This window comes from Dipodomys ordii, unplaced genomic scaffold (genome assembly GCF_000151885.1).
Source record: "Dipodomys ordii isolate 6190 unplaced genomic scaffold, Dord_2.0 Scaffold27, whole genome shotgun sequence".
NCBI classification, from domain to species: Eukaryota; Metazoa; Chordata; class Mammalia; order Rodentia; family Heteromyidae; genus Dipodomys; species Dipodomys ordii.
In genome coordinates, this window is record NW_012267243.1 from 9353785 (window position 1) to 9377383 (window position 23599).

General features: G+C 35.4%; 1 protein-coding gene across 1 annotated transcript in view; it reads right to left on the reverse strand.

The window, feature by feature from the left end:
* Positions 1–23599, reverse strand: part of LOC105985115 (rab GTPase-activating protein 1-like) — a 379696-nt gene that overhangs the window by 90030 nt on the left and 266067 nt on the right. The window contains exons 14-16 of the mRNA XM_013015523.1: positions 20373–20447; positions 10595–10720; positions 7363–7506 (exon numbers count right to left, since the gene is read on the reverse strand). Coding sequence (XP_012870977.1) covers positions 7363–7506; positions 10595–10720; positions 20373–20447 — 345 coding nt within the window. The remainder of the gene's footprint in view (positions 1–7362; positions 7507–10594; positions 10721–20372; positions 20448–23599) is intronic.

Sequence of the window (23599 nt, forward strand, 5' to 3'; positions counted from 1 at the left end):
TAAAAGGATTAAAAATAAAATTCTACTTTCCTGTTACTCATCTTTCACAATTATTCCACTGTATAATTGTTTTTTTTTTTTTTTAAATAGTACTTGAGTTTGAACTCAGGTCCTCTCCTCATGCTTACTTGGCTTCCTTGCTAGGCTTGCCCTCTACCACTTGAGCCATGCCTCTAATCAAATTTTATGCTGGTTACTTTGGAAAAAGACTTTCATGAACTTTTCTATATGGGCTGGCTTTGAAATGTGCTGGGTGTTAGACTCCTGAGTAGCTCTGATTACAGACATGAGTCAACTGTGCCCAGAACATTATATAGATCTATCTATCTACCTATCTATCTATATCTGTATCTATATCTGCACACATATGTATAGTTCTCTTTAATATTAAATATAAAATACTTTTTAATATGTATAGCATATTTTCTCCTATTCTTAGATTGTCTCTTTACTTGCTTGATTGTTTTCTGTACTATACAGAAGCTTTTTATCTTGATGTAAATGCATTTGATGATTTTTGCTTTTTTTCCTCTGTACTTCTGGGGTCCTATCCAAAAAACCACTGCCTGTACCAATCTCTTGAAGCATACACCCTGAGTTATTTCTCTACTGATTTTAAGTTTCACATTGATATCTTTGATCCACTGTGACTTTTTTAAAAAACAGAATGAGAGAGAACAGTCATATTTTAATCATCTACATATGGATATGCAGGTTTTCCAGAACTATTATTGAAGAAGGTGGATGTCTTGTCTTGAATATGTTTTTGATACCTTTGTTAGAATTGGTTGGCTGTAAAGGGTGAGATTTCTGGATCCTTTATTCTGTTTCATTGCCCAGTATGTCTCTTTTGATGCTAATGCAATGCAGTTTCCATTATTATGGCTCTGTTGTACATATTAAAATCAGGTATTACATGCACTCAGCATTATTCTTTTTGATTGACTGCTTTGGCTATTCAGAGTTTTGTGCTTCCATGTAAATTTTAGGATTTCTTTTATAGTGTTGTGAAGAAAGCAGTATTTTGATGGGAACTAAAACCTGTAGGCTGCTTTAGGTAGTTACATACTTAATAATATCTATTCTTTTTTTTTTTTTTTTGCCAGTCCTGGGGCAATGGGCACTCAGGGCCTGTGCACTATCCCTGGGCTTCTTTTGCTCAAGGCTAGCACTCTACCACTTAAGCTACAGTGCCCCTTCTGAATTCTTCTGTTTATGTGGTACTGAGAAATCAAACCCAGGGTTTCACGCATGCTAGGCAAGCACTCTACCACTAAGCCACATTCCCAACCCCAATAATATCTATTCTTATATCCCATGAATAAGAGGAGCCATTTGATCTTCAATTTCATCAGTTTAATAATTCTCACTGAAAAAGTCATTTTCTTAATTTTATTACTAGGATTTGTTGTTTGTTTGACTGATCTGTTAGCTATTGTAGTTTATTTATTTATTCATTTTTATTTTTTTGGTCGTGAATTCTGGGTCTGGGTGCTGTCCCTCAGCTCTTTTACCTCAGGGCTAGCACTCCACCACTTGAGCCACAGTGCCACTTCCGACTTATTTTCCTGCTTATGTGGTGCTGAGGAATGGAACCCAGGGCCTCATGCATGCAAGGCAAGCACTCTACCACTGAGCCAACTTCCCAGCCCAGCTATTGTGGTTTATATAAAATTTTAGAGAGAAAGTTTTTCTAGTCCTGAATGTTGCTGTTGCTCAAGTTCAAAGTAGCCTATGAACTTCTTTATTAACTAAAGCATTTTTCTTTATTCTTATGGACAAATAATACGCTCAGAGTTTTCTGAAACATTTATGTTTGTCAGCATTCTAATGAGGTTTTTTAATTTGTATTTTTTATTTAACTTATTCTCTCTGTATGTATGTATGTATGTATGTATGTGTATTGATGAGGTGGGAGTGTGGAGGATATACTAGGGACAAAAGGGGAGAATGTTATGTAATGAATCTATCCTTCAAATAAATTCAGAACACTTCCTTGAAAGGGGAATTATACATGATGGTATTTTATCAGATAATGTAGAGCCATAATTTTCCCATCATCTTGAAAAGGAAGGAGGAGCAGGGAATATGTTCTAATTTGAAGGGTCAATGATTTCCTTAAATTTCAGAAATTATAAAGTTACTATATAAAGCTGAATATATTTGGTACTCTAAAAATTGAACTATCTAAGAACTGAACTGACACAAGCTGTCAGTTACCCTGACAAGATTAAGAAGAATACTGGAGTTTTCTTTACATCTTTTGTAAGAAGGTGAAAAGAATGGAGGGGGCAAAACATACTTGAAGAATTATATGAGACACCACTGAGAAAAGAGATAGAATAAAAATTTCCATTAAGCCATTGGCTAAAATTTTGCTTTTAACAAAGAAGTAATCTTATCAGAGTGGCAAGTAGTGAGGTGATTAAAAAGTCAGTTAAATGAAAGAAACTGAAAAGTAATTAAAAGGCCAGACAGATGGATAGAGCTAACTGCAGAGAAATATTTATTGGATATGAATCCTTCCACAAAACATGAAAGATAAATATTGTTAGCCTCATTTTAAAAAAATAAAGATACTAGCCAGGCGTCCGTGGCTTGTGCTTGTAACCATAGCTACTCAGGAGGCTGAGATCTAGGAATTGTGGTTTGAAGCCAATCCCAGCACAAAAGTCCATGAGACTCAACTCCAATTACACACACACACACACACACACACACACACACACACACAGAATTGGAGCTATGCTTAAGTGCTAGAGTTCTAGCCTTGAGCAGCAAAAAAGAAAGAAGGAAAAGAAGAAAACAGGAGAGAAGGAAGGAAACAGAGGGAAGGAAGGAAACAGAAGGAGGGAGGGACGGAGGGAAGGAGGGAGGGAGGGAGGGAGGGAGGGAGGACACTGCGTGCCCATGTGTGTACACACACACGCGCACGTGCACGCACGCACACACACACACACACACACACACACACACAGACCTATATAGATCATCTTAAAATGTCCAATAGTTTAACTCCAACATTATATTGCTCTATGTTGCTTCTTCTAACACTCAATACCTGACTGGAATTTCCTCATAAGGGTTATTTCTCTCATATAAGCACAAAAGTGATTCAGCTTTTAGGTCAAGTCCATACGTTCAATCTAAATGATACGTGAGAAGTCATGTCAATCTCTTCAATATCCAAATGAGTTTCACTTTGTTGTATATTCATGAACTATAATCTGATCCAGAACCTACTATCAAAAACAAAAGCAAATCACAAGACAAACCTATTCTGAATTAAAATGCCTTAAAAGATAAGGTATATTGGCTGTTTCCATAACTTGGCTATTGTGAATAGTGTAGCAATGAACAAGGGTATGGAAATAAAAAAGGTAAATCTCTGTAATGCTATTTGGCACTTTTACTTAAGCTCAAAGTATGTACATTCGAAACCAGCAATCACATTCCTAGTTGTATAGCCACAGAAGTGCATTTCTATGCTCACCAAAGTTTAAGATCATTCATCTCAGCACTATTCATAGCAGCCTGGAAACAATTTAAATGCTTATCATAATCAGAATGAAAGAATAGAGTACAATAATATAGTCCCAGAAGGGGAAAATGGATGAAAATTTCACATGTAACAAAGGATAAAAAGTTAGACAAATTTCATATTTATGATTACATTTAAATAAAAGTGAAAGTCAGGATAGTGATGACTCTTCTGAGAAATAATGGGAGAGAAGGGTTTGTGAAATGCAGATAAAGCTCTGATTTTCTTTGATCTGGGTGCTAGTCACATTAGCATATTTATTTTATGAAAAATATCAAGTGCTATGTTAATTTGTATATTTTTAAACTTTTTATATTTCAGTGAAAACTTTCAAACAGTGCAGTATTTTTTGTTTTTGGTAGATTAACAGCATAATACACCATAAATTTAATATGTCAGTATCTCTTACCTCTCTACACTGAGCTTGACAATAAAACAGGATTTCAAAAGTAATTTTTCATTTAATTTATTGGCTAAAAGATAATCTACAAAGAATGGCATTCATTCATTATATAATAAGAAAATATATTTTCCAATTCTAATTTCGAATCTTCTTGCCATTCATTTTCAACTTAAACAGAGGAATTAACCCAGCCACCATATATTCAGGCATAAGGAAACATTTTTTTTGTTTTGTTTTGTTTTTTTTTTGGGTCCGGTTGTGGGGCCTGAACTCTGGGCCTGGGCGCTGTCCCTCAGCTCTTCAGCTCAAGGCTAGCTCTCTACCACTTGAGCCACAGCGCCACTTCCGGCTTTTTTCTTTTTGCTTATGTGGTGCTGAGGAATCAAACCCAGGGCCTCAGGCTTGCAAGGCAAGCGCTCTACCACTGAGCCACCTTCCCAGCCCTTAAGGAAACATTTTGAATAAAACTACTAATAAGTACTAGTAAGTACTAATAAGTAATAGGGCTTAATAAGTACAAGAATCCACTGTCAAAAGTAAAATTTTTCAATTTCTGTTAAGGCTATTTCATATTCTTACTATGAGAATGCATGGACAAATCTTTTAAAGTAGGTAGTTTGAAAAGTATGACCTGGTGATATGTCTTCTAAGAGTAAAGTATCAAATGAAATCCTTTTCTTTTCATTTTATAATAGGATCTCTGAGAAAAATATTTTGCAGATTAATATTTTGTCAGAATGATAAATTTCAAAATATCAATATTTTCCATCTGAGAATTTCCTATCCTTTCATTTGTAACTGAAAGTCAATCCATAACCATTAAGATTTGAATTGTTTCTTAAAAAGAGACAATATGACAGAAACAAACACCTAGTAGATGATCTATTTAAGACAATGTTACCATTTCCTCTATTAGAATATTTTACCACATATGAAAGAATAGCTTTTGATATAAATATTTTATTAACTACAAGAAAAAAAGGGGCGAAGAGAAAACATAGGCAGGAAGTCAAAGTTTATTCAAAATTTCCTTTGCGAAATAATCCTTGACAAAGATGAGTTAGTGGAAAGAGCAAACATCCTGAAGCATACTACAATACTGTTCCTAATTAAGTTGATTCTGAAACGTTACTTTACTCTGTTACTACCCTGGAAATCATTATGCTCTGATTATGACCTACCCTGTGTTTTGGAAATCTATGCAACTTTCTTAAACAGCTACAGAGTACAGGTTTAAGTACCAGTATAGGGATTTTATTAATTTTAATGAATCATGGACTCTTTCTCCCACTATGACAAGTTATAGGAAGGCTTACAAATGAAATTTCCATCCATACATTCTGCTGATTATCTTAGCAACTGACATTAGAAGTTAAAGTATTATTACCACATAAAATTTCCTTAGAAATTATGAGTGTAAGGTTCCAAAAGGGCCATAAACTGGTACAGATGTGTCACCATTCAAACAGAGACAACATTAAGAAATCATCACTTCAGTGAACTAGACTAGAGCAACAATACTCAGTGTGTGACTAAGAATATTAATTTTATTCCTTTTTTCTACAATGAATTCCATAGAACTAATTTAGTGTAAAATTAAACAATCTCTTTCAGAAAATAATCTGTGAACCACGCTAGTATATTTGCAAGCTAATACTACATATAATGCAAACACTGTTAAAATGCCACATTCCCACTGTCTTATTTTCATGAAATACTAACTCTAACTTAATATGTAATAAATGGTGTCCATGAATACTTACTAATCAAAACTAACTTTTAGGGCTGGGAAGGTGGCTCAGTGGTAGAATGCTTGCCTAGCATGCATGAGGCCCTGGGTTCAATTCCTCAGTACCACATAAGCAGAAAAAAGCTGGAAATGGCGCTGTGGCTCAAGTGGTAGAATGCTGGCTCTGAGCTGAAGAGCTGAGGGACAGCGCCCAGGCCCAGTGTTCAAGCCCCATGACCAACAACAACAACAAAAGTATAAAATTCTAAATAGAGGAGAGAAGAACAATTCAAAATACCAATTGGGCTAATCAAGCAAAGTAGAGGTTTAGTACAAATGCCTCAATTTGCTTTAAGCATAATGTGATCATACCATGTTGAATAAGTTTTAGCTCTTAATTTTCCCTCTGGGTTACATTTACAATGGAATTTTATAAGCTAATTTGTAAGTAAAATGAACAGAATCAATGTATTATCAATCACCTTCTCTCCCTGTTATATATTCCAGATTCAAGACCCTTTTATGAGCCTAAAAAGTAACTCAAATCTCTTTTTAAATCAAAGTATGTTACAAATGATTTAAATTCTCACTTGCTTACAAAATGTTCTGCAACCTTTAGTTCCTACATAATGACTAGCAAGAGCCCACAAAGCTTAAACACAAATGGTTTCTTTTGTGGCAGGTTGAGAAATAACACTGTTCTTCTTTATACACCTTATACTTTACCTTTTCAAATATTACTTTTGTATTCACATTTCTAATGTCTAAAGAAGGTAATTTAAATGGTAAGTTTTATTTGTTTATTCATTTAGTTATTTAATTATGTAGCTAGCAATATTAGTGTTTGCATTTAGGGTCTTTTGCTTACTAGACAAGTGCTCTACTACTTGAGACACACCTCAGTTGGTTTCACTTTAGTTGTTTCTTAGTTAGGGTTCTAAACTTGTGCTTCTTCAACCCCTTCACCATACAGATGCATCACTCCTTGGACACAAGCATGCACTTCCAGGCCATCTTGGTTTTCTGAGATAGAGTCTTGTTAACTTTATTTGCCAGAGATAGTCACAAAAAACAATTCTTCCATCTCTACCTCCCACATAGCTGGGACTGCAAATTTATCACCTCACCCAGCTAGTCTTTTCTTTTATGGGACAGAAATATTCATAAAGTTTATTAATTTAAAGCTGATTAAGGTTAAGTGGATAATCATATGTATAAGCTTAATATGAATTATTCTAGCTGAATATAGCTATATTTTATGTATATTTATGCTTCCATTAAATATATAACTTCTCATCTAGTAACTTTCATATCACATTGTCACACAATGATGGGTAATAGAAGATATGTATATGAATAGTATTAATTATTACTTTACAAGAGTAAAGGAGGGTGGTGGATAAACCACAGTTCAATGGTGAAATATATGTTTAACATGAGTGTTGTTCAATCTCCATCACCACCATCCAAATAACAAAAAGCAAACAAATACAGTGATTTAAGGAACAAAGAAAATGAAATAAACAAATAGGAGCAGCTAAAGGATTCTGAAAATTTCAAAAAAACTTTTATATTAGTGAGGATGGCTTAATATCATATGAAAAAAGACAATGAAAAAAACAGGATTTTAAGGACACACTGTTTTCTATTTTGCCTTAGGTATGAAATAAAAGGTAGGAGTCACTGTACCTCACAAAGCAGTAAATCAATGATGTGGAACACCATGCAGAGTGGGAACTTGGCAGTAAAAAGAGTGAGGAACCATTGTGATGCATACATATGAGCTTCCAGATTCAGATCACTAAAATGACTGTGAAGGTCCGGTAGCTGTTCCTAAAAGTCGAAGTGAAAAGTATTATTTCTTCCCACAACTGCAATTTATAGCACATTGTCTGATATCACCTTACCTGTAGTCCGCCACTGGCTACATTACAATGCAAATGATGAGAGGAGACAGGACTAGAGCATATACCAGACAGTTGAGGAAAACAAAAACTTTTTGTGAACAAGAAAGAAACGAAGTTAGCTTTAGCTTGCTTGGCTATTTTCCATTTTGGGGGATATGCATCCTTTGACAGAATTGACCAGTAGTTCAATGACCATCTTGATTCAAGCAGCAAGTCAGAATAGCACTGCTTACATAGCAAGAAAACAATGTATCCTCTTTTTGGACACTATCTAATATCAATGTTATCTGAGATCTATGATACCATTTTAGTATATTTGTGAGTATATGAAAAATTCAAAAGAATATTCAACTATTAAAAAAATCTATCCTCAGCACATTAAAAATGGCAAAGTAAAATGATACAAAGGTATAATACATGAAACTACCTCCTGAAAATGCCTTTATACTAGCTTTATTCTTTTCCCAAGTTAAAAAGATAACTGCCTTTCAAAAGAATGAAAGGCAAAGTACAATGGATGAGTATAGCTATGCCTACAAGTGAAGCTATCTATAAGCTAATGTTTGCTTGTTTTTTTATAAAAGACCACAAAAACCAAATCATTTCTTATACAAGATGATCACAAGAAGACATTGAACTATACCCTTCTAGTGCTTTAAGTGGGTGTCCAAATGGTCATCAAGCTAACAGACAAAGAAGACTAATAGAAAAATGTGGTTGAGTTTCTTCATATCACACTTTTACTTCATTTATTAGACATACTTAATTTGACTTTCAAAGCCATCAGAAATACTGACCTTTGATGAAACATGACCTTTTGTGAAAGAAAGGTGAAAAGAGTGTTGTGATTTGGATTTGAAATGCTCCTACATAAAGGCTTATGTTCTGAATGCCTTGTCTTCAGCTGCTGGTGCTACTGAGAGGTGGTTGGATCATAGGTCATTGATGATACCTCATCAATTAATGAGCTCATGGACTATAAGAAAGAAGAATCTAGGCCAGGCACAGGTGGCTCACACCTGTAATCCCAGCTACTCAGGAGGCTGAGATCTGAGGGTCGTGGTTTAAAGCCAGCCTGAGCAGGAAAGTCAGACTTATCTCCAATAAACTACTCAGAATAAGATGGAAGTGGAGCTGTGACTCAAAGTGATAGAGGACTAGCCTTGAGTGCAAAAGCTCAGAGACAACACCCAGGCCCTGAGTTCGAGCCCCACCACCAACATTAAAAAAAAAAAAGAATGTGGTTGGAGGAAGTGACTAGAAATGTATCATTTAAGGGTATATTCTGCCCCTTTCTGTCTCTATGCTTCCTGACTGCCCTGAGGTAACAGCTTCCTGTCACATGCTCCTGCCACCTTGATGTTCTGCTTCACTTTACATACAAAGCAATGGAGCCAGCTTACCTTGGAATGGAACCTTTGAAAAATCAGTGAAAATAAGTCCTCTCTGCCTTATATTGGTTATCATGGGTATTTTGTCACAATGATGATTAACACAGAAAATATTTTATATATTTATAAATACTTTATATATTTATATGGTAAAGTTCAATCTTTAGAAAGGAACCTACTGTGTGAGTGTGTGTGCATGTGCGCATGTGCGTGTGCGTGTGTGTGTGTGTGTGTGTGTGTGTGTCCTGGGCACTGACCCTGAGCTTTTCTGCTCAAGGCTAGACTCTACCACTTGAGGCACAGCTCCACTTCTGGATTTTTGGTAGTTAACTGGAGATGAGAGTCTCACAGAGTTTCCTGCCCAGGGTGCTAGGATTACAGGCATGAGCCATGGCACCCGGTTAGGAACCTATTGCTTTTAATTGTTTCAGCTACTCGATTCTTCTGTAGAATTATTGTTTCAGCTACCCGATTCTTCTGTAGAATTATTTTCCTCCCCACTTGTTATTGTGTTTATGATTCAATTTACATACTTCACCATTTCTTCTACATATTTAAAGTCTTCTGTCCTTCTACATTTCATCTCCACAATAGATTAGCACTTTAATCTCACTCTGAACACTTAGTTTTCAACTCCAGTTCTCTCCATCTTTTGGTCTCTAATCTTTACCTCCCTCATTAGTTAGCTGATAGCTACCTAAAGGATTTCTCAACAAGTCATGACAATGAACTTCTACCAGCATCTTCTACTCCATTGATGTACTAATTTTCTTCTCAAATCTTTTTACTTTTTCCCAATAAAGACAATAAAATCATATATTTCCTTCACATTTATTTTGGGTTCTAACAAACCTTTCAAAAAATTCATGTAAGAGCGCTAGCCTTGAGCTGAAGAGCTGAGGGACAGCACCCAGGCCCAGAGTTCAGGCCTCACGACCAGACCCCCCCCAAAAAAAAATTCATATAAATATGTTAAGTAGATATACTGTAAATTTAAGATTTCTACCTTTGGCAAAACTTTAAAACTAACCGATAATTCCTTCTGAAAGCTCTAGTCAATAATTTTACCCTTCCTGTCTTTTTTACTATGCAATATTAAAGAATATGTTTCTCATGTCTATATATTTATAAAAACATTATGAAATCATCAATAATGTGGGATTAGAAAGCTATGTAGAAAAATTTATGTCTCTCAATTATGTATTTTAGGTGTTCTTAAAAAATTGTCTAATTATTCTTTCTGTCTTTTCCAAGTGGCCTCTTGAATTCAAATATGGTAATGGTGTTAATCAGCATGAAAAATATCTTAGCATTTTAATTTTTATTTGGTATCTTCATTTTTCTACAAATAATACTTGTAGAATATTAATTCTAATTTACTATATTTTCACTTCATGTTGCATTGAAGTTGGACATTTAAAATATGAAACTAGTTTTACAAGTCAAATTGATACATACATATATTTTGATATTCAGTGTAGATACCAGCCAGAAACCATCTATTTACCTTTTCTTCTGCATTTGATGAAACTTAAAAAGGTTGTTATAGCTCATCAACCTTATGAGGCTTATTCAATAACTCAATAAGTCCCTGGATGATAAAAGTTCTTAATTTTGATTTACCTGCATTAGTCTCTCCAACTGGTAGAATTTGCAATGAAGATCTTCAAAGTTGTTTTTATAGAGGTTTCGTAAACCATAGTAATACATGATTTTCACCAAAACACAGAAAGCTTGTTCCTCTGGCATCTATGGGAAAATATATAAATATATACATACAATCATGAATGAGTAGCATTGAGCCAGAATGTCAATAAGTCCCATTTTGTTATTAGACCTCTGCATAAATAGCTAAAGGCTTGCTGTGAATAAAACCTTTAGACCAAGACTGCTGTAGCAATACATGGGTAAAATTTGTGCTCAAAATCTTGAGTGTTCACTTGCTTAAGAGGATATGATGAACTGTAATTCTATGTATACTATGTCAGCATCATCTATTTATTAGGCTATATATATTTTTTTGGGGGGGGGGAGTCTGGTCATGGGTCCTGAACTCTGGGCCTGAGCGCTGTCCCTCAGCTCTTCAGCTCAAGGCTAGCACTCTACCACTCACTTGAGCCACAGCGCCACTTCCAGCTTTTTGCTTATGTGGTGCTGAGGAATCGAACCCAGGGCCTCAGGCATGCAAGGCAAGCACTCTACCACTGAGCCAACTTCCCAGCCCTAGGCTATATTTTTTAAAACAATAATATAACCACATGATTCAAAAAGCCAAAGGATATCCTAACATACTCTTCACTCATACCTGCCTCTTTAGGTATTTTCTACACCTCAAGATTACTCTTTGAAATTTCCCCTATGACCTGCCAAAGGAACTAAATTTCTTAGATTATTTTGCCTTTTTCTATACAAAAGATAATATTCTCTCTATATAGAGATTGGTATGTATATATACATACACTTATATATCTATGTCTATATAGTTACTTTGTTTTTCCCCCTTAATATTATAAGTTAAAATTATTTCCCTTGGGGTAAATAAAGCAGTTAAAAAGTATTCTACTATATGAATATACCAAAGTTTATTTTCTCAGTTTCCTATTAATGGGCACTTGGGATGTTACTTTTTAAAATATCATCAAGAGCTGAAAAAACAACCTTGTTTATGCATCATATTTACCCAGGCAGGGATGGTGTTGAGACATTCCCAAAAGTGGGACTGGTAGTGCAAATGATGAATGCAGCTTTAATTTTGAATGACAATATGATACTGCACTCCCAGACTCTTCTGGATATTACTATTCTTTTTCAATTAAAAAAAGTTTTTAAGAAAGGATTTTATAAGTTTCTATCACTAAGATTTAAGAAAAATGTATTAACCCTCTAAGCGATATTTTATCTGAATAGCGAAGTATGAACCCAAAAGAATGACTTTCTAAGCTGTGGTATCAAAAGGCTGAAAGAATGTAAATATTCTAGAAATTACATAATCAGACAAAAAGTGATTGTACAAGTTCAATGTCTGAGGATTAAATATTAAGTACTTAAGCAGATTTCACTCCTGTTGTTTTCATTCTCTAAATATTGTTTATTTCTTCTTTCTTTAAGGATGTCTCAAAATGTTTGGCCTATGTCCTTAGCTATTCAAGTCCACTGGCATTTTTCAGCTGCTATTTACTTATTTAGAATACAAAACATGTCCTTAAATCCTTTAATATTTCTGTCTTTAGTGCCTCAAGTGATGCTGACTTTCACTTTTCTGACTTATTTGTCTTACCACAAAATTGGAAGCCTTAGTCATTTTTTTTAGATCTGTTATCAAGTGGCTATTCAAAAAGAAATTGGCAGTCAGTTAGAGAAACCAAGTCACTCAATCTCTTTCTTTCTAAGTGAAGGACAATTCGTTGAATATTTTACTACCTGGGAATTTATAAAGAAATAATAAGCTTTTATTTTAACGACTATGATTTAAAAAAAAAACCTTGAAACAAATAAACAGTTGAAGAGCCTGTGGTCTTCCTACATAGAGAACATAGCTAAGATGAGGGATGGACAAAGGAAGAAACCTCCTCAAAGGATGAGTATAGGTCACTGCCTTAATGAGGACATAGAAGTCCTGTATAGGCAAGGTAGGCTGTAGTATGATATTGCTATTGCTAGCACACAAGTAAAGGCATGGCTAGATCAGGGTAAATTATTCAAAATCATCACATGGTAATGACAAATGGACACAAATTTCTGCTCATTTTTAGGTATGAAGTTTACATGACATCTCTGTCTCTCTTCAACTTCCTTTTCATACACAGAAAACAAATCATTTCAAAGTTTAAACTGATGATCCCAGTCCATAATCTTTATTATCAAAATAATAATCTTTATTATCAAAAAACAGATTTGCATTTGTGAAAAGGAGGTGGTCTTGGGAATTAGTATTCTTTGTATTTATCTCCAGTAATATACTAACGTTTATGATTTTTAGTTAATAAACTCCCATGAAGATTTTTTTTTAAACACTAGTAACAAAATGAATAAGAAGCCAGGCACTGGCTCAAGCCTGTAATCCTAGCTACTTAGGAGGCTAAGAGGAGGATGGTGGTTCAAAGTGAGCCTGGGCAGGAAAGTCCATAGGACTCTCATCTCCAATTAACTACCAAAAATGCTAGAAGTGGAGCTGTGGCTCAAGTAGTAGAGTGTTAGCCTTAAGCAGAAAAGCTAGGAACAGTGCCCAGACTCTGAGGTTCAAGCTCCAGGACTGGCACACATACACACACACAAAATAGGATGAGAAATGGAAAGCAGAGATGCAACTTTCTCTTTCTAGTTTAAGGATCAGTGAAATCTATTTAGTGAAAGATCTTTTTAATGTTAAAATAAATTATTTGGATACATGTTCTTCAACAAAGTGGTGTTTACAACTTTCATATGACAGCATTTCTCTGTGTCTCTGAGAAGAATTTCCACCACTTCCACCTTTTCATAAGTCAAATATTGATAAAGCACCATTTTCCAGGTTTTCCCTTTAACACTAAGGTGGTTGCCGCTGCCTCTGCAATCTCACTAATCTTTAACAGTTCTCATAAATTTTACTTAAATAAAAGATTCTTTGTTGTCTTCTTTAAAACGAGTTTCTTGACATCTCTGAATCCCGAAACTATTCATTACCATTTGTTTATATTATGTCTATTATAGTTATTTGTATGCTTCTAACCTCTGGATTGATGTTGCTTTCTGCTACAGATATTAACATAGAGACTTCAAAAATATCAAGTATTAAGTATTTGCTGAAAACTTGAACTACACTGGCATTATGCAATAAAGGCATCAATAATGTAATCATTTGATAACTGCCATGACACAAGACAAAAATGCAGAAAGTACCAGTAGTATCAGTAGTTTCATAAACACTTACCAAGTACTGGCTGGACATAAGAGGTAGCTAAGCTAAATGCACCAATATTATCACTTAATATCTGATGGTATTAAAATGAAGAATACAAAAATTTTTTGTCTTACCTATACTTTGAATTAGTTAACAAGCCTGTCTTTAATTACCATAAAGAAAATCAATCAACAACTAAAACTTAACACCTACCTATACTATTAGATCTCATTTTACTGCATGCAGGCTCACTACTTGGTAAGTACAGTGGTGCCTGTCTGTGATTTTTTTTTAAAAAAGAACATGAATGTAACTATTTCACCTGCTATAATGATTAATGCTTTACTGAACAACAAGATCTAATTTATCATTGATATATTATCCTTAAGTACATTAAAATAAATAACTTACTAGTGTATTTTAAATAAGGTATTAAATCATGGGAACAGGGTAGGTCTTCAGTAATTAAAATTCATTTTCTTGTGCACCACTCTTGGGGCCTGAATTTGGGGCATGGGCACTATTCCTGAGCTTTTGTGCCCAAGGCTAGTATTCTACCAATGGAGCCACAACTTCACTTCTGACCTAATTGGAGGTAAGAGTTTCATGGATTTTCCTGTCCAGACTGGAGGGGAAGGGAAGGGAAGGGAGGGAGAGGAGGGAAAAAGATGAAAGACCCAACCTGATGTTCCACATTTAATTTTAAAGGCAGTTGAAAACTGTAATGGTGGTAAGTAGTCCCTGCTATATTATCCTCCCCTTGTAAATGGGTAAGTTTCTTATTCTGTTATAAGTGGATATAACAGCATCTGTTGTGTAATCCTTTTACAATTTAAACTACTAAGCACAAAGCTATTGTTAAAGAATCTGGAAATTTCTAAGCACTGAAGAAGCTTATTAACTTTTAAACCCCGACTTAGAAAAACCAGAAAATTCAAAACTTGGGTTTTGAACACACTCGGGGCGTCCAGTCGTAGGGCCTGAACTCTGGGCCTGGGCGCTGTCCCTCAGCTCTTCAGCTCAAGGCTAGCACTCTACCACTTGAGCCACAGTGCCACTTCCAGCTTTTTTTTTCTTTTTGCTTATGTGGTGCTGAGGAATCGAACCCAGGGCCTCATGCATGCAAGGCAAGCGCTCTACCACTGAGCCACCTTCCCAGCCCCACAGTCTCATTTTTTAGTGTCTCTTTTTTCTCTTTAAAGTATGTGAAATATAAATGACCATGCATGCTGAATGGACAGCATCTTGAAAGCAGCTGCTCTGACAGTGATTAATATGAAGCCGCCAAAGGATGTCTGGCAGCAAAAAGAAGCAATAGCTTATGTAACGGATGAGAAATTAGCCAGAAAGATCCTAGCAACATATCTTGCTGGCACCTGAGGTAGTGCATTTGATGAAATTGATGAAAATTTTAAGCTAGCCTATATTCTACCAGTGAAACTATGCAGGGAAAAAAATCTGAGGAAAAAACCCGCCCAGTTAAATTCTGTTATTCAGACTGGACACTGGGTAGGTTAGTGCAATAGGCTGAGTACCAGAATTTTCATGCATGATACTAATTAAAATTAGACTACAGTAGCTTTTTATTAACACTATGCTGACTCTTTCTTTAAGGATTCTGAAGGCATATCTACATTTCAGATTATTTTTATATGCCATACCAACTGTGCAATTCTATTAATTTAGAAAGTATGAGAGACTGTACTGACATTTTTTGTTTTCTTTGTCTTGTGTGGGTTCAGGAGGCTTGAACTCAGGGCCTGGGCAGTCTCTGAGGCTTTTGCTCAAGGCTACACTCTATCACTTGAGCCACAACTCCACTTCCAGCTTTTTTGATGATTAATTGGAGGTTAACAGTCTCACAAACTATCCTGCCCAGGCTGGGTATGAACCAAGTAGCTAGGATTACAGGTGTGAGCCAACTGTGCCCATGGATTTAGTATTTTGTACATCTTGTACATCCTGTAGAAGCTATTTTATTGGAAAATCTCACAAAGGCTGGTTTGTCAAGTGACCCTTATTACTATAAGGTAGATAATAAAAAACAATATTTGAATTTTTTAATTCTTTAAAAAATTTTAATACTGTACAGAGGGGTTACAGTTACATGAGCAGATAATGAGTACATTTCCTATCAAGCATTGTAACCTCCTCCTTTGTTTTACCCCTATCATCCCTTCCACCTCCACAACTATACTCCTCCGCCACCTAAAGTGTAAAATTCATTTTTCAACATAGTGTCTTGTGCATCTCATTGTTACAATAGGTCAACCTGTATCCCTATTTAAGCATTTTGTTTTTTTCCCTTCCCTTCCCCAAATTAGAGAAGTGTATATACAGGATGCAGGCTACCGCCATCAAATACAGTAAACATGGGGAGGAACATACAAAGAAACAAAAAAAATCACATGGTACATTACAAATACATTAGAAACAATAGCAACAAAGAAAAAAAACACGTGTGTCCCTATCTTGGGGTTCATGTTGCTTAACATCATCTTATCTGGTCATATGTACGTAGCTTTTGACCTTTTCTGCTTGTCCCAGACATATATGAGTTATTGCAAATAAGGGAAACCATGGGACCTATGTTTCTTTGGGCCTGGCTTACTTCACTTAATATAATTTTTTCTATTTGAGTTTCTAGCTATTTGACTCACTGTCTCAATTTAAGGGATAGGATATGGTATGTTTTCCAAAAATTGTGAATTTGCAATTCAATGAACCTCTCAGAAATCTCAAAGGAACAGATGTGGGGGGAAAGGAACCCTAATACACTGTTGTGGGAATGCAAACTGGTACAACCACTGTGGAAGGCAGTTTGGAAAATCCTCCAAAAAATTAAATGTAGAAGTACCCTATGATCAGAGATACCATTCCTGAGTGTTTATCCAAAATATTAAAGGTCAGAATACAGTAAAGATATTTGTATATTCATATGTGAGTATGTATACATACACATACATGTGTAAATACACATATGCACATATATGTGTATGTATAGATATTACATCAAGAAGACTGATATTATGTTATTTGCAAGGAAATGGATGGACCTAGAAAAAAAGTCATGCAAAGTGAACTAAGTAAACTAAGTTTCAGAAAGACAAAGGATGAATTTTTTCTCATATGTGGAAGTTAGATATAAATTATAAAAATATATGTAAACATGTACACGGTATTATGTATATATAAAACATTAACTAACGTATGCATATGCAGAAAAGAATTCTTATGGTGTAACTCCTTTGAATGAAGACCTCAAAGATGAACAAAATGAATACCAAGAAGCTGAAACTTGTGGTTTCGGGGGGGCGGGTGAAGTCAAGAAGAACGGATAGATGAATGAAGAAAGGAATGTTGGGCAAATGTAGTCATAATATTCAATGTACATATGTAAAAATGGAACTATAAACATTGAGAGGATGGGATAGGGTTAGGAGAGTTAGGGGAATTATGAAAAGGAATGACATCGATCAAGATGAACTATACTCATAAACTTACACATTAAATAGTAACCCATTTCTGAACCTACTTAAAGATAATAATAAAAAAGATAAAAAATCTCAAAACATATTTTTCAGATAAATTCTTTAATCACAATATTGTAATCAATATATAATCATATTAATATTGAGTACATTTAAATTGATATATTTAACTAATCAATTATAATATCTTACTATAAACACATAAAATTAAAACAGTACTTTATTATAATGTATTAATAAGGGGACAGGTAAAAATCTTTGAATATATATTCAAAGATTATTTTTTCCAAACAAAGTCCTTAACATGTCATCATCTTCTCATCAGCGTGGTTATAAAGCTTTTTCAGAAGAAAATGGCTCTGTGCCCTGATGAACACACTCATGAGATGGCTTAAAGTACCCAGTCTGCAGTCCTGCAGTAAGGACCTGACCATTTCTTGATTCTAGGTGGATTGACAGTAGAAAACCTCCTGAGAACTTGTGATAAAAAGTGTTTGCTAATCACAGGGTGTCCCAAGAAGATGAGATTTGAAAATATCAAAGAAATGTACAAGACACTATGTTGAAAATGAACCTAATATATCTTCAGGCACGGGGGAGGAGTTGGGGAGGGAAGGAAGGTAGGGGAAAAACAAAGGAAGGGTAACAATGCTCTATAGGAAACATACTCATTACCTTACTCATGTAATTGTAACCCCTCTGTACAGTATCTTTACAATAGTATATATAAAGAAAATATCAAAGAAAGAAAATGAGAAGATAGAGGTAACTATAACTAGGTGCTAACACAGCAGAGGAAGAAATCAATATCAAAGTGAGATGAAATGAATAATCTCAGTAGAACCATCATATATTTCTATCAGAACAACCAAGTCATCAAAATTAGGATGGTAATGATAAGTCTACTAAACGCTCTTCATTCTCAGAATGCCAAACCCAATTTTAATTTTAAGTTTATCAGGCCTGTCTTCTACATTTAACACTATGCACTGTTTTCACTCTACTGAAAAACTGAACTTTAAGGCTTCCACTTCATCAGCCCCTGAAATGCTTAGTTTATCCTTCTTACTTGATCTAATCTACTCAAAAGATTTCTGCATTAATTATTCCCTGAAAACTAGTCTCCAAAACTCAACTGGCTGCTGGATAGCTCTATTTAGATGCCTCAGAAATACCTCAAATTTAAAACAAAATTTACCAACAACCTCTGAACTTCTTCCATACAATCTCAATGGATACATTTTCTACCTCAGCTAAAAATACCAGTACATTCAGCCAGCCACCAAACTAGAAAACTAGACCTTTGACCATTCTTTTCCTAATCAACCCACAAAACCAACATGTTGTTGAATATTTACTAATTATGATTTTCTTCTGGCTCTCAATCTCTCTCAGATTGATTTTTTTGTTGTTGTTGTTGGTTGTGGGGCCTGAACTCTGGATCTGGGCGCTGTCTCTCAGCTCTTCAGCTAAAGGCTAGCGCTCTACCACTTGAGCCACAGCACTACTTCCGGCTTTTTCTGCGTATGTGGTGCTGGGGAATCGAACCTAGGACCTCATGCATGCAAGGCAAGCCCTTTACCACTGAGCCACCTTCCCAGCCTCTCAGATTGATTTTTTTTTTTTACCTTTTTGCAGTATTGGAGTTAGAATTCAGAGCTTTGTGTTCACTCAACTTGCTTACTTTGTTTGCTTAGGTGGCACTGTACTGATTTTTTTTTTTGTTTTACCTTTTTGCAGTATTGGAGTTAGAATTCAGAGCCTCCTGTTCACTTAACTTGCTTGCTTAACTTTGTTTGCTTAGGTAGCACTGTACCACTTGAACCATGCCTCCAGTCCTGATTTTTGCTGGTTATTTTGGAGACAGTGTTGGATGAGGTTTTCTGCCTGGAATGGCTTTGGCTTTGAACTATAATTCGCTGGGTCTCAGGCTCCTGAGCTAGCATGGGTACCTTGCTTAGATTGGTATTTCCTAATAGTCTCTCTGATTTTTGTTTTAATTCCCCTCTCTACACAAGTATGACAAGAAATTATCTTAAAAGAATATATCATTATATTACTCCATTACTTCAAACTAACCAATGACTTCTCATTTGCTCTAGAAGAAAGTCACATTTTTACATGACTACACAAGTTCCATATTGTGGCCCCTGCTCATCCTACCACACCACAGCACTTCTTGATATAGTTCCTAAGCCAACTGTAATTTCATAAGCTCCATTTGTATACAGTTCCCTTTTATTTCCATACATTGTCTTTTGTTTCTTTTGTCTAGAATTCTTTGCTATTTGTTCTCCCTCTTGTTCTCCCCAAACAAGTTATTTATACCTTGGCAAAACAGCCACTGGCTCCCGAAAATTTTTTCTGAAAGTTCTGGCAAAAGTGGGTTAGATAATTCTATTATCTTACTCAGTGTTTTTTCTTGGCTTCACAAACTGTAAGTGCTCTAGTAAGCATGTATTATTTTTGTCATCAGAAAAATCAATAGAGACACAGAAGAGGAAAAAATAATAAGTTTGTATGTACATTATCTGTGGCCCATCTGGGATTTTGAAGTGTTTGAGAACACAAATTTTAAATGATTCATATTTGTAATCCCACTTTTAGCCAGGGCCTCACAACTGATGCTCAGTAAGTGTTCAGTTAAATGAAGGGGACTGTCAAGAAAGGCAGTATATAAAAATAAATCATAGAAAATGTAAAAGACCTCTTTGTCACAGTACACTGCTTCATAGTGGACCAAGTCTGTATATCTGGGCAGTTACATTGACTTCATTATTCTACATTGTTTTAGTTAAAAATAAGTCCAAACAAGTAATTTATTTTTTTTTCTGGGCAGTAAAATTATTTCTATTGAAAAACTGTCCTGTCCTTGACATCAGAACTTTTGCTTTATCACCCAAGGTACTTTCAAACAGATATGCCATATGTAATTTTCATCAGGTAAATGGGAAATTGGAAGAAAGAACACATCCAAGTAGAAAATAAATTTGGTAGCACCGTGCTATTTATCATGTGGAAAATTACTTACATGCAGCAGTAGTACAGCAGCAAGAAAAGATTGTCCTTGACAGTACCCTATATCTTCATCATACACGGAGTAGGCCTAGAGAAAGAAAGTGAAAGGAAATATTGTAAATGCAGAGTTTAACATAAGTATTAGCTACATCCAGTTGCTACAGTGATTGTGGGATCTCTATCATGTTTTCAAACTTTTGCAATTGGTATCCATGTACCCTTAGCACCTTAGGATTACTCAAAGAGATAGTATGCATACAGTGACTGAAAATTCTAAATATTCCATTATTAGAGATTCATATTTAGAATTTGAAAATAAATAAAAGCTCAGATCAATAAAAGTAATTTTAAAAGATTTTGGTTTGAGATCAGATGTATGAGCTATGGAGCAAGGGAACGGGGTAGAGCAGAGTAAGAAAATTGTGATACAATAAAAATGGAAAGTCTTAAAGCTTCCAAAATATAGTATAGACTGGATATTTTGAGAGATAGGCATTTAGAAGTTCAAAGGACCTAAACCACTACCCTGTTTTCCATAAGGCATAAAGAGTAAAAATGGCTCCTTCCATCTATACTGATGGACAAGGCAGAAACATTGAGTATTTCCTTGTACTTTTTGCAGATCTATGAGAACGTATCATATTACTACATACCTCACAACTATAAGTGCTAAATTATTAATAACATCACCTTCAGCCTCCAAAGTTTCCCAGATAGGGTGGTAGTTAATGGAACCATCAAATCCATACCAGACTCCATGCAATTAACTTTGAGAGCCTAAAGAACCTGGAATTTTTACTCTTTTTTTAAAAGTATAAGTTATTAGATTATAATATAACTAATTTTACCCTAACTTCAAGGAATTCATAATTACATGTATTATTCAACTCTAGAAAAGAGTTTGGTATCTTAGAACTGCCACTCTTCTTGGCCTCAGTATCTATCTATTTACACGAATTTTAATTTTGTAAATCCTTTCAGGTCTTCGATTAAGTAAATAATCATCACTCAATCAAAATACAGTCATGGAACTATTGTTCTCTTTTATCTTTTTCATTGCTAATGATGACATTATCACAGTTTCCTATAATGAGAGAAAAATAGATCACCAGAATCATTAATAAATTTGAAATAATTTCCAGAGCCTTATCTAATATAAAAATTGAAGGATCAGTTAGCATCTCCTACTAATTTATTTTTTAGCTCAATGCAGCTACATTTCTGATGGCTAGCTCATGAACCTGGGTGAGGTATGGAAGAATACAGAAAGACTATAGAAGAGAAAAACTGAAATAAGGGAGAATGGTTTAATCATCTTTACTTATAGCATTTCCAATAATAATGTACTCTGCTGTTTCTTTTCCAATAAACTCAGTACTCTGAGATTTGTGATGAGAGAGCACAGTGTAAGAGTGACAAACATATTCTCAATGCTTGTTCTATCGCATTAAAGATACATACTGAGGATGTCTTAAAAGTGTGAGTCTCTGGGCTGGAAAGGTGGCTCAGTGGTAGAGTGCTTCCCATGCATGCATGAGGCCCTGGGTTTGATTCCTCAGTACCACATAAGCAGAAAAAGACAGAAGTGGTGCTGTGGCTCAACTGGTAGAGCACTAGCCTTGAGCTGAAGAGCTGAGAGATGGTACCCAAGCCCAGAGTTCAGACCCCACGACCAACCAGAAAACCCCCAAAACTGTGAGTCTCCAAAGTTCATCATGCTTGTTAATCAAATCTACATCATTACGACAATGTTTGATCCTTTTTTTTTCCCCAGTCATGGGGCCTAAACTTTGGGCTACCGCGCTGTCCCTAAGCTCTTCAGCTCAAGGTTAGCACTCTACCACTTGAGCCACAATGCCACTTCTGGGTTTTTCTGCTTATGTGGTGCTGAGGAATTGAACCCAGGGCCTCATGCATGCAAGGCAAGCACTCTACCACTGAGCCACCTTCCCAGCCCATTTGATTCATTTTTGCAAATATATTTAACATTTTCTGGAAATTGTGCCATTATTTTTGTATCATTTCTGTTACAAGAGAAGTCCAATAAAAATAAAGGCTTATGATATCTCAGTGACTCTTTAGCCTATTCTCTAAATAGAGAGTTGAAGATAAACATGAAAAACAGCAGCGTTAATTTTCTACTTGTTTTATGTTTTGAAGATAGGTTAGAGGAAAAAATGATTTTTCAAGCCTACACTATTGATAGCATAACTTACTATTGGGATTCACTAAACAGTTAAAAAATTGTCAATAGCAAGCTCTCCAAAACACTGTTATGCTTTAAACGTTTTTTTTGTCAAACAGAATCTTCTCCTATTAAAAAAAACTGTATCTCTTTATACCCTGCTTTTCCCAGCCTGCATTTCACAGGTCCTCTAGCTAGATGCTTGTTTGGTCTGACTTTTAAAAACCGTCTGGGCATGACTTCTGGTAATGAAGCACAAGCTTCTATTGGATCAACCTCCTCCTGGTAACGAATTTAAATGGACAAATAGAGAAGGCAAGCAACGAAGAAATGAACAAAAGTATGCAGAAACTAGAAGGGAAATGCACTGAAAAGAGAATGGAAGCCAGTCGCCAGTGGCTCATGCTTGTCAGCCTAGCTACTCAGGAGGCTGAGATCTGAGGATCGCAGTTCCAAGCCAGCCCAGGCAGGAAGGTCCGTGAAACTCTTATCTCCAATAAAGCACCAGACAACCGGAAGTGGCGCTTTAGCTCAAGTGGTAGAGCGCTAGCCTTGGCTGAAGAGCTGAGGGACAGTGCCCAGGCCCATAGTGCAAGACCTACGACCAAAAAAGAATGGAAGTATGTAAAATTTTCATTCATTATACCTTTTGCCTATGGTCAGGCTTCAGTGATACGTGGTGAAACAGTCCAAACGTAGAAATGTATTCATTACCTTGCTCTTATAACTGTAACCCCTCTGCACAGTATTTTCACAATAAAAAAAACTTATTTAAAAAAAAACCTATAGCCCTACCAGCTTAAAGACTGGAAGGCAAACACAGGCATCTGTAATACCTAGAAAGTGATAGTGGAATTTTAGATTAAAAAAAGCAACAAAAGGTAAAAATATATACTTTATGATCCTATTTACAGAAAGTTCTGTAATAAGGCAAACTAATATATACTTTTAAGAAATCAAATCAGACATTGCTCTGGAAAACAATCAGTTTGATAGCAAAGACATAGAACATTTCCATGTCTCAGATGACAAGAGACACACATTTGTCAAAATAA